The sequence below is a fragment of the Passer montanus genome, unplaced genomic scaffold (genome assembly GCF_014805655.1).
Source record: "Passer montanus isolate IOZ18808 unplaced genomic scaffold, ASM1480565v1 scaffold55, whole genome shotgun sequence".
Lineage (NCBI taxonomy): Eukaryota > Metazoa > Chordata > Aves > Passeriformes > Passeridae > Passer > Passer montanus.
In genome coordinates this window covers 596,216-607,415 of record NW_024370485.1, presented here as the reverse complement: position 1 = coordinate 607,415, position 11,200 = coordinate 596,216, and the positions used below count along the sequence as shown (strand labels likewise).

Here is an 11,200-nt window from a genome sequence, read left to right as displayed (position 1 = left end):
CTGAGGACTTCGCCAAGCGGCTTAGCCTAAGGCGACGGGGGGCTGGGAGCGGAGTCGAACGGAGCGGGGACAGACGGGACCGGCCGGCGCGGTCCCCGCCCCCGCGCACCGCGGGGACGGTTCGAGCCCCGGCTCAGCGACAAGGCCAGCCCCGGGACTGCCCAGGGGACAGCTCTCTGACACCCCCAGCACGTCTGCGAACACCCCGTGGTGCAGCCCCCCGCCCCACTACAGCGGAGGAGCTCGGGGAGCCGTGCCCACGGGCAATCCCGGCTCCCTCCATCTTTGCGAACCCCTCGGGATCCCCGGTCCCCGATGCGGACGGGGAGCCCGCGGCACTGCGAGCGCATCTCCCCGGGGAGCAACGGGGCAAGGCCAAACGGGGCGGGCTGGTGTCACCGCGGGGAGTACAGGAGCGGCACCGCCACCTCCGCGGCCCCGAGACGGGGACGGAGGCCCCCCCCCCGGCACGCGCTCCCGCCTCCCGGACTACTTCGTCTCCGCACGCCTGTGTCCCTCCGCCTCCAACAGAGCAGGGCCGGCCCCGCCGCGGCGGAGACGAGAGACCCGCAAGGTGCGCGAGCGCCGGCCGTGCTAAAAATAACTGCGGCGTGTTAGCAACAGCCTTCCCATTGGCTGGCCAGCCCCGGCGGCGCCTTCGGATTGGAGCGCTGCCTCGGCCAGTGAGCCGAAGGGGGTGTGCGCCGCGGGTGCTGCCGGGAGATGTAGTCACCGGGGCGGCCGCGGCCTGCCCCCGTCACGGTGCTCCCCCCGCACCGCGGGGCGCTCGCGGGGTCGGGCAGGGCTCGGGGTCACAGGCTGCCCCGGGGAAGGACAACCACGGTCACAGCCATCCCCGGGCCGATGGCGGCACCTCCACCGGCAGAGGCTGAGCTGCACCACCCACCGGCAAGCTGAAGGCGCTCTCAGCCGGCACACAAACGGACCCGCGCCCTTTATTTGAAAGCAGAGCCATTGCTAGTTCCAGGAAAATGGAGAAAATGCCTACAGGCATGCCCAGGCCGTGTGTGTTACAGTCCAAGGTCACGCCACCTTTCACACACACCACTTGCAAAGGCTGTTTGCTGTCCACACTTACAGCAACTTTTGACCCAAGGAACACTGAACTGGTGGAAGGGACACCCAGACCGGTGTTTCCAGGCTCTCCCAGCCACGTGTCCTGCATCTTCCTCAGTGCTGACACAAGCAGAGGGTGACACAGGCATTACCACAGTCCCTGTTGCAGCAGGGGTAGCTGGCCTGGCAACCATCTCCGAAGTGCAAAAATACAAAGTTCATCTCTTGCCCTATTTCCACAATAGCCCTCAGCCTTCTTCTGGGTTTGGTTTGTCCTCCTCTCTCGTTCAGGAACGCTTTACCTCAGGTACTGCCTTTGCCACAGAGGAGCATTTCTTTTGAGGCCAGCCAACACCATGTGTTAAGAAATCCATTAATGTTCCTTCCCAACCACAGCAGCCAGCCTTGCTCATTTTCCCACTGATTACAGAAAAAAACCCAACCAATAACTTTTGAAGTTGTTTTATTTTCTGCAGGGAAAGAGAAGAGGAAGATTTATGAGAGCTATTATGAGCAGCCTTATTTTCGTCACTCCTATTTTAAAAGGAATTTACTTACAAAAGAACACCTCTTTTTTTTGTTTTTTCTTTTTTTTTCAATTATTCCCTTGCTTTGCTGGAAGCAAAAATGATACTGTCAGCCAGAGACCAGGAAATTAAAATGACTGAGCTATTTTTAGCATCATTAAGCAAAAAAAAAAAAGGGCAATTACATTTCTAAAATTCTATTATTGTTTTAATAAGGTGTTAGTAAGAGGGTGTCACGTATTAGGGCTCTTTAAAATACCTGTGCCTTGACCGTGCTCCTTTAATTATGGCGTCGCCCTTGTGCACATGCAGGCAGAGGAATTCTGTCACACTGTCTGCTCCTGCATTCCCAGCCATTTGGCTGTTAAGTCACAGCAAAGCTCCCGTGTCACGTGTGCCTGGGGAGGGCAGCCACTGCCAAGCCACTGGGACAGAGCTCCTTTGCTTGGGTTATTTCATGCCAAGGAAGGGGAGTCAGGTTATAATTGGACATAATTAATATCGCCATACCCTGAGTCCTCTGTACATTCAATTCACATGACAGCCCCAAGGAAATGAAAAATTCTTTCTGGCTATTGAAAGAGGCAAACATCTCCAGCTGATGTCTGTAATGAGAAAATAACAGCTTCTGTGCAGATAAGGTTTCAGAAGTGAGATTGTCCATACATCTCCCACAGATTCCAAACCTCCACCTACCTTTTCTTTCTGTTTTGTCTCTTTTTAAAGAGAGGGAATGCTTGGGGCTCAAGGGCTTTGTCGAGACGAGGTCTAGGTGGCTCAAGGAAGTGGCTGTATGTTACAGAGCTATGTGCTGAGCTCAGCTGTAGTTGTGGCTGGCAGCTGCTCTGAAGGGGTGTGTAACAGGGAACACCTACATTTCAGAACACAGCAATGCCTTGTTAGTACTGGCAACAGAGGCTCATTTCTTAATAGGCCAAGAGGTCCTACGTTCTTTCCTTCAATGTAAATATTTAAAATTGAAGGAGGGTTTTTTTTTCCTTCTTATGCAACATTTTAATAAAAAAAGAAAAAAATGACACTACCTAGAAAAGTAACGGCAGGAAGATACATTTAGCTCCTTGCATTAAGATTTGAAGACAGCACCACGGGGTTTCAGCTGCCACCTTGACAAAGCTGTCCCTGTCTCTCCCACCCTTCCCTGCTGTTGCCACACAAGTACTTAGCAGCTGACAGCCAGGGAGCCCCTGATCTGGCTGCATAAAACTCCATGGATGGATGAAGCCCTTCCAAAGCTTGGCCTGCACACAGCAGCAGGACGTGTCTTGTCTCATTTTTTCCCTGTGGGAAGCTTGCCCTTTCAGCTTGTGTTCTGATCTCCTTCTCCTGGACAAGTACTTTAAAATCTATTTAGGTGAAAAATAATACACTTTTCTAGAGGCCCTGCCCAGGTATCATCTACTGGTGCACAGAAATCATTACCAAGCAAACAAGGTCATGTTTTTCTGGGCTACACAAATGTGTCCATTACCCTTGTCTGAATTAGCAGCTTCAGGGCAATGTCCCATCCATGCTCTGAAAGTACCAGAAAGGCAGTGGCACTGAACTGATCCGAGCACCAGCAGCATTTGGCATGCTCCCCAGAGCTGTCTGAGCAAACAAGGCAAAGGGGAAAAAGCCTGTCCCTCCCTCTCTCCACCTGCCCAGTGACTCAGAACAACTAGAAATGGCAGCTTAACTCTCAGAATACAGACCAATATATCCAGCAGTCAGCGTGAGGGCATCGGGAGTGCCAAGAAAGTGAGTATGTTCAGCTGTTTTTGGGGATGGGGGAAGGGATGGGGACACTCATGCTGTACCTCCACAGCAAGCCCTGCCTGGCTGACCCGCTAAATGATCAGGAACAAGGGGTGCTCTAAAATTAGCTCACCAGGGTGTATTGGTTCTGAGACGAAAAATAATTCCTTGCTTCATTTCCCTCTACCTTTGCTGAAAAACTTTGTCATCTTCCAAATTTCTGGGAAAGAAAAAAAGTGCATACAAACCTTCTGCATTCCTAGCAAGATAATTTGGGCAGCCTGACTGAAGGGAAGTGATAAATTCTGGCTGAAGTGATAAAGTTCCAGGTACAACAAATCTGCATGTCATGGCCTGCTTTTAAAGAAACACAGAATTTAAAATGGCCGATAACAGGTCTGACATGGACTTCCTGGTCTGCAGAGGCAGCTGCTTATTCCCATAGAACTGCTGTGGGAGAATAGGTTTGCTGTAACCAGTGAGATAGATTGCTCTGAACACCTTGGCAAATGGCATCCTTCAGAAGCTGTGTAGGGAAAAAGAAGACATACTAATACTCTCAGAACTGCAAAAAGCTTGGAATAGAAACCTGACATAACTAATAGCTGGGGGCAGGAGAGGGAGGAGCAGCTGAGATAGCTGTAGGGCCAGTGACAGATACAGCCAGCTGCAGCAGGGAAAAATTGCTTTTGAGGGCAGGATAATCACAATTGTGTGCTTTACACTTTTATCCAAATGGTTGGAGCAGGTAGAAGAGGTATTTAAGCCAAGAAGTAGTTAGAAGAATTAGTACTAGCCTCAAGGGAATAGCTGAAATCCTGGAAGGGGCACAAAACAAAAAAAAGTTTTGGGGCTCTGCACCCCAAAACTGCACAAAGACAACAGTGTTAGTGTAGCACACGCTCTGCCTCAGACTACAGGCCCTTGAAGGACTGCAGGCACACTCAGCCAGGAGCCTGATTTGACCATCTGAGCAGTACACACCCATGGGGAACTCAGTTCTGCCTCTGCACAAAGGCGCCTGTTCCCAGCCCTTTGCTGAGCCAACAGACTGCTTTTAGCCTCTGCTGGTATTTGACAAACAAGCAGCCTCTGGTTTGCAGCACGCACAGGGCCAATAGCCCAGAACACAATGGTTGGTTTCCCATTACAGCAGGGAAGGCTTTAACTTATTCACAAGAACAGGACGGCGAGTCAAACAGCTTAGTAGGTTTTAGAAAGGGATTGGATGTTTGCATGGTGAAACAACATCCACGGCCCTATTAGCTGGGATAGGGGTTACAAGCTCAGCGATCCTCGTGCTATGGGACAAAATGATCACTGGCTGGGATCACAGGCAGACAAAAGCAACAGCTGTTCCCTGAAGCTCCTTGTGGCAAGGTCACGTGGCCACGAGCAGACACTGTCAGAAACCAGATAACCCATTGTCAAGTGCTAGCTGGGCTAATCCTCCATGTCCTCAGAAAGCTCCAGAGAGGCTAGGCACAGAATGAACCAAATAGAAATCCTTGTTGTACCAAAAATAAAAACCCAAAAGAAAAAGCTTTATTGGTATGCATCCTGTAGAAATGGTTACAAGAAATGGCCTTGGATTTATCTGTCAAAGAAAACATGGAACAGCTGTGCTCTCCCTAGGAAGGTACCAGCCATGAGCAGATTCCTTAAAAACAGGGGAGCATGGAAATACAGGGAGGAAGGGAGCGGATTGGTGTTTTGTTCTTCAACACTGATGGATGGGACAATTTCAAACAATTGAGAGGAGGCCCAATGAGTACGACCTCAAGGTGTTTCTCCACACTAAAAACAGCACTTTTCATTTTTACATAGCTCCTCCTATGTGTCAGTGCTTGTCCACTCTGCTTTGTATAGAGAGTTGGGGCAACTACTAGCAGAGCTTCTGCAAAGGCAAGAGAGAGTAATCTTCATTTGCCTTCTCTCATCATTGGTTCTCATCAGGTTTTAGTCCCCATTCAGTCTGTTATTTCTCCAACCCCAAGTATATTACTGAATTTGTATTGCTTTAGAAAAAAATCAACCAGTTTTCAGTAAGAGTAAAGTCCAGAGATGTTCCAAGACCCTCTTGCCAACCCAACAGGAGGTAGCCACGTATGAATAGGATCACCTCTTCTTGAAGCCATACTTTTTCCTTTCATAGAAAAGATCTGTCTTGGAACTGCCCAGGTTGACGATCTTAGGGCAACCATCTCTCTGTAAGAAAAGAAAATGCAAGTTAGGAAATGGGCAAACACAGAACAACATCATAGTTGTAGTAGGTTCTCAGTTCCCACACTCCTCGCCCTGTCCTCAACACATTTCCAACACCTGTACAGACAAATTGCTCTCCAGTGCTGGTTACCAGTAAGACAGTGCAACAGAGACCAGCATGGATGGCTCTTCAGCATTGCTGTAGGACATGGTCTCCCTCAGGACCAAAATGGAAAACAGCTCATAAAACATCAGCCATTTAATGAAAAGGATGTGCTGTGCCTCAAGACTGAATTCTTTCTAAATCAGGATATGCAGGACCTCTAGGGCCCAGAGGAATAACCTTTTCCCTCCTTAGCCAAGAAGAATCTTGCTGCTCTGGATGTCACCAAACCATTCTTGTGTTTAGGAACCCCTCAGCAGTGACAGCAGAACTGAATCTCAGATTTCTTGTACCCTGGATCGATTACTGCAGAGGCTGTAGGGTCACCTACTCACAGCAGCTACACAGATAAGTTCTTGTACCTGAATTCCAGTAGATGGTGAGAAAAAAGCCTCAAGAAAAGCAAGGGGAGTAGGGGAGACCCTCCTGAGAGGTGTAGTTGCAAAAACAAATCAGAAATGCCCTCTTGGTATACCTGGGAACATTTGCCCATGGGCCACCTGAGCCCAGCACCTGCATAATTCTTTAGGGCAAAACTTATGGCTGGCCACAGCAGTTGTGAGGGACCCAGCAGGCAGAGGAACACGTGGCTTTGGCTGAAGTGTAAGCCTAAGTGCATCAGATTTAGAAAGCCCCTGGGCAGATGTCAAATGCTGTAGAATCTGCACCCAAGCTGCCTGGCTCCCATGCCAGAGATACAATCTGGTGGGGAGGATCTGCACGATAGGAATGACAGGAGAGGTGGGGAACAGAAATCATCCCTCCCCCATACACCTGCCACAACCCATTTCTAGCTACTGTCTCCTTATTTCATTTTGAACCTCAATAGTAGGACTCTTTCAAGGCTTGCCTCCCACAATCCATGGAGCCTGTTCAAATCTTGACAGCCTTATTGCAGGGCTCTGTTCATTCTGCCACCTCCTCCTAAGGACACAGCTCACGAGCACCCTCCTTTCTCCAAGAAAAGATTACTATTTGCAACTCATGGATGTCCTGGGTGACAAGGTGGGATTCAGGCCCTTACCCACAGATCAAAGTGGGCTGAAACAATACCTCATTCCTTCCTCCACCAGAATAAATAAACCAAGACTAACCAGGTCCTTTGCTTTGTGCCCAATAGCATTCCATCTCTGCCATCCATTTTATTTGCTTTCTTGCTTCACTATCTTTTCCAGTCTTTCTCTGAGGATGATGAAAGTGCTGTGGCTGAAATGGCTGAAGCTTTGGACTGCTAAAGCTTCAGGTACAGAGCTCTGCCCATCTGGTTTTCTTATTCACATCAGCACCTGATACCATAATTGTGACAGGCAGCAGCACACTTAATTTTTCTCCTTCTGGGCTCCCTATGCTTGTGCAAGCATTCTTCAATCCTGCAACAAATCATGTCAAATGATTTGCTGTTTCAGATCTGCAACTTCACATCTGCAATAATATGTAACATTTGAGTTTTCTGCTACAGAGCAACTTTCTTCACTCACAGGAGCATTCACCCAGGTGTCAAAATACCCCAGCCCTGTTATTCTTCTCTAGCTCTGTTTTCTACAGTCCTCCCTGACAGAGCAGCTGGTTATTTCACACCTGAACCAAACATAAGATACAGGTAATCTTAGGTTATGAAAAACACTTGTTGGGAATTCCTATGAATTGATAAATCTAAAACCAAGCCTATTTTACTCATGACTCATAAAGCCAGGCATCCTCATTCCAAAGGCAAGTGAACAAAGCTACTGTTTCTCACAGCATTTATAAAGTAGGAGGCAGCACCCCCATCAAAGTACTTATATCCATATTTAGATACAGAGAGTGATTATGGTCCTGTTAGATCTAATGACTAAACTCAAAGGAGGACCTGCTCCTGTTCTGGATTTGGCTGCAGGCCTCTAGAGAAAACAGGAACTAGAGAGAATTAAAGCAGCAACTCACTCAGCTGAGGACACTCCTGTAAATCAGTCTGGACCACTCTCTTAGCACGTTCTTCACAGTCATTAGGGTGTGTAGGAAATGAAATTTGCAAAGCACCAAACAACTTTTAACAGACACTCTCACAGATACCAGGCCTATATTCTGGGATAGCAGAACTGTAAACATAATGTTCTTGTTGTACTGTAAGGTCTTTCTAATGCTTTGTTGCAGTTCATGTTCTGCACTCATTGTGTTTGATTATTAACAAAAGCCTTACAAGGGGTGAACAGCTGCCTCATTTCCCATGTGCAAAGGCTTTCACTGCAACATTGTAAAAGATGATAGCTCTGGCTATAGACAAAAGGGACCATTACACCAAAAAGCAGCAGCAGAAAGAGAAATATCTACAACACAGACAATTCCAGAGATGAGAATGAAAATATACATTGTATCCTATTGAAATTATACAAGAAGCATCAAACTTGTGAAACACAATTACCAGCGGAGTCACCGGACACTAAGGACCACCATTACCATTCAAAGAAAAACAAAGGTTTTGATTCCACGGGCCTTATGTGCTCTTAATCAGTGGCTCCTAATGGATTGCTAGGGAGGAGCTGCCTCTGCAGTGTCTGCAGTATTTCTGACCCTGGTGAAACCTAGGCTGGAGCTGTACTAAGATAACAACCTGAAGTGGTAACGAGCAGTGTGTGGAGGAAACGAACTATGACTGTGCAAAACACTCAGAGATCCTTAGAATGAAGAGAGTGCTTCATTCTAAGCACCTCAAAATGCTTTGCAAACACAGAGACCTATCAACAGGGAAATAAAGGTTTCAACAGCTGAATAAACGAGCACTAATCGTCCCAGCACTAATTTCAGCAGCTCCAAGCCCCTTAAAGGTAAGCACATGTAGCTGGGATGGCAACTCACATCTTTTTCCTGGATGGTGCACTCCTTGCAGTAGTAGGCGTCGGACACGCCGGGCCCGCCGCAGATGACGCAGCGGCCCTGGTAGGAGCCGTAGTTGCACTCGTCGCAGATGCGCACCAGGGTGCAGGGCCGCACGTACGAGTCGCAGATCACGCACTTGCCATCGCCTGCCAGCACAGAAAGCGGTCACAGAACGGCCCCCCTGCCACCCCCACGGCAGGGGAAAAGCTTCCTGGTCAAATCGCTTCCCTGTGTGCTCGGAGACAACACAGCTGAGCTGCAGAAATGTGCCTCTGAGGCACGGGCACAGCTTTGTATGGCACACAGACTTGAGAGGAGCAAGGGTCGTGGCCTACAATGTTTCAGTTTTTTTCTTTTAAATTTAGTCATTCATTCACAGTCAGAGAAGAAACCCAAAATTACTCGGGTAACTGCTTTGTGATTAGCCAAGACTTGTTTAGATTGTACCACTACTTTTGCTCTAGAACTTTTCCTGACTTTGCAAAAGCAAAAAAGCCAGACTGACAGGACTAAAGTCCTTACCTTCACAAAAGCAGCAGTGTAAGCTTCTCCCACAGTGCCACATCAACAAAAGTCTGGAGTTACTATGCTCAAAGAGATAAGAGATTGTACTCATGGTCCCTTTAATCCTTCATCCGTGACAAGGCCAAAGGAAGGGCAAACTGGCATAAGCAGCCATTTCACAAAAGTTGCTCTTGCATTCTCACAAGGATCTGAGTGAAATTCAAGAACTGATATCATACAGGCCAGGAGCCATCAGATGCCAGTGACAGTTTCTGCTGAGCTGGACCTTAACCAAAACACTGACCTACGGATGAAAGGCTTCATATCCTATTACCAGTTCCCAAGGTATCTAATCCTGACTGCCACAAACAGCTTGCCTAACCTGCTCTTAAATCTCTGGCATGACAGCCCTCAGCTACTACCAATGGCAATCTGTTTCACTGTCAGCTGCTCTTGAAAATTATCTTCTTGCTTCAGACTGTCCTTCTCCCACTTCACTTATTCTCACACTATTTTTGTGTCACAAACTACTCCCCTTGTTTGTTGTTCCCCTGCATGATCTAACGACAGATCACAAGGATCCAACAACAGATCATACTCTTTCTTCCCTTTCACAGCTAAGTATCTGACCCCATGGGTGTTTTTCCTGCTCTGACTTCAGATGTTTGCCTTCCATTTCTTCTTCTCCCAGATGCTAATGGGAACCTTTCTCGCAGTATGATGTAGCTGGAACCCAAAAATGCACTTCTTCCCCTGCTTTAAAATGATCAGGATGATATTTTGGTATTACAAATTACAAGGATCCAATGAAGCAGTCACTGCAGCCTCAGCCACTAGAAATGCTGGCAGCAGGTACTCTAGAACTGTGTTTGTGCCAGAGTCTGTGTGAGCTTGCAGCTTTTTAAGTATTCCTTGAGCTGCACTTGGAATGTTAAGGTAATTGCTCCCTTCTCAAACAGTGACATTAAATTTGGGGTTAAAGCAAAAATAGATTCCAACCTTCAAATCCAAACTGCATGCTCTAGCCACAACAACATGTTCTCAAGCAACTAAATGTGGATGCTATACTTACATTTTTCACAGAGTCTTCCGATTGCTGGGAAAAAAAAAAGAGAAAAATTATTTGAGGCAGGAGAAAAATCTAAGTATGAGCTTGAATGTCAAATAATTATCTTCTGCAAGGAGCAGTCCTTAAAAAAATCAAAGGTTAAACTATAGAAACAGTTTGAGCACAAATACAATATATATATCCTCCTGGAGAGATTTACCAGGACCAAAGATGCACTATGAATGCACAATGACACCCTCTGCAGTAAGAAAAACTACATTCATCATTCAATTCCAAACACAGCCAGTGTGTCTGACTGAAGGAAATGTTGTACATGAGTCTTGGCACAGCTTTTACACTGGTTTTAGTGGGGGGAAAAAAACCAAAATCAAGTTGGCACGGGCTTGTTCTTGTGACAATTTGAACTGATGTGCCAATGACATCAAGTGTTTGTTTAAAGCAGTCCAAATACCTTCTTTGCTTTAGAACACGAAGGTAGTTAAATGCATCTTAGAAGTCTTGTCACTTGTCTGGGGCACTTACAACAATGATGTTAGGAACTTGGATAAATGTAATAAATATCGAGTTTCAAAGACTAGATGTGCACATCCACAAAGACTAAATATTGATTTGTCTGAAGTCTGAGAGACAAGGGGTTTGTCAGGACATGGTTTTCAACATAGATGGTTAAAAGGATGGACTATTCTAAAAAGGGATTTCCTGTGGACAGAGCAGCTGAATGCTTTGTGTGTACAGATCTTGGAGAAAGCTGCTCATTAAATTTGCCTTTCCAAGGAGTGACAAAAACCTGGGAGGGATACCTCAACTTCTAACCTCGTCTAAGAGTTCTTTGAACCTTGACCCAAATTCTGCCTCAGACGCGGCACGGCTAAACCCGCTATCTGCATTACAGGAACAACCCTGAAGAGAACTTTTGCCTCGCAGCCAGAGAGATGCTCCCAAATGCTGCTGCTGGATCCTTAAGCCACGGCGGGGCACAGGGAAAAAAAAAATAAAAGGAAAATAAAAGCGGGAGACAGAGGGAGGGAGGAGCGGGTGGCGCGC

At 47.2% G+C, this 11,200-nt stretch overlaps 1 protein-coding gene across 2 annotated transcripts in view; it reads right to left on the bottom strand.

Annotated features, from left to right (window-relative positions):
• Nucleotides 1-4,553: 4,553 nt before the first annotated feature.
• Nucleotides 4,554-11,200, bottom strand: part of PHF5A (PHD finger protein 5A) — a 7,132-nt gene continuing 485 nt past the window's right edge. The window contains exons 1-3 of one of the 2 annotated variants that reach the window (XM_039725385.1): nt 9,106-10,131; nt 8,563-8,729; nt 4,554-5,567 (exon numbers count right to left, since the gene is read on the bottom strand). In XM_039725385.1, the coding sequence (XP_039581319.1) occupies nt 5,478-5,567; nt 8,563-8,729; nt 9,106-9,199 (351 nt within the window). In that variant the 5' untranslated portion in view covers nt 9,200-10,131 and the 3' untranslated portion in view covers nt 4,554-5,477. Of the gene's footprint in view, nt 5,568-8,562; nt 8,730-9,105; nt 10,132-10,159; nt 10,184-11,200 lie in introns of those variants that run through there. The other variant, XM_039725386.1, reaches the window with a different exon arrangement.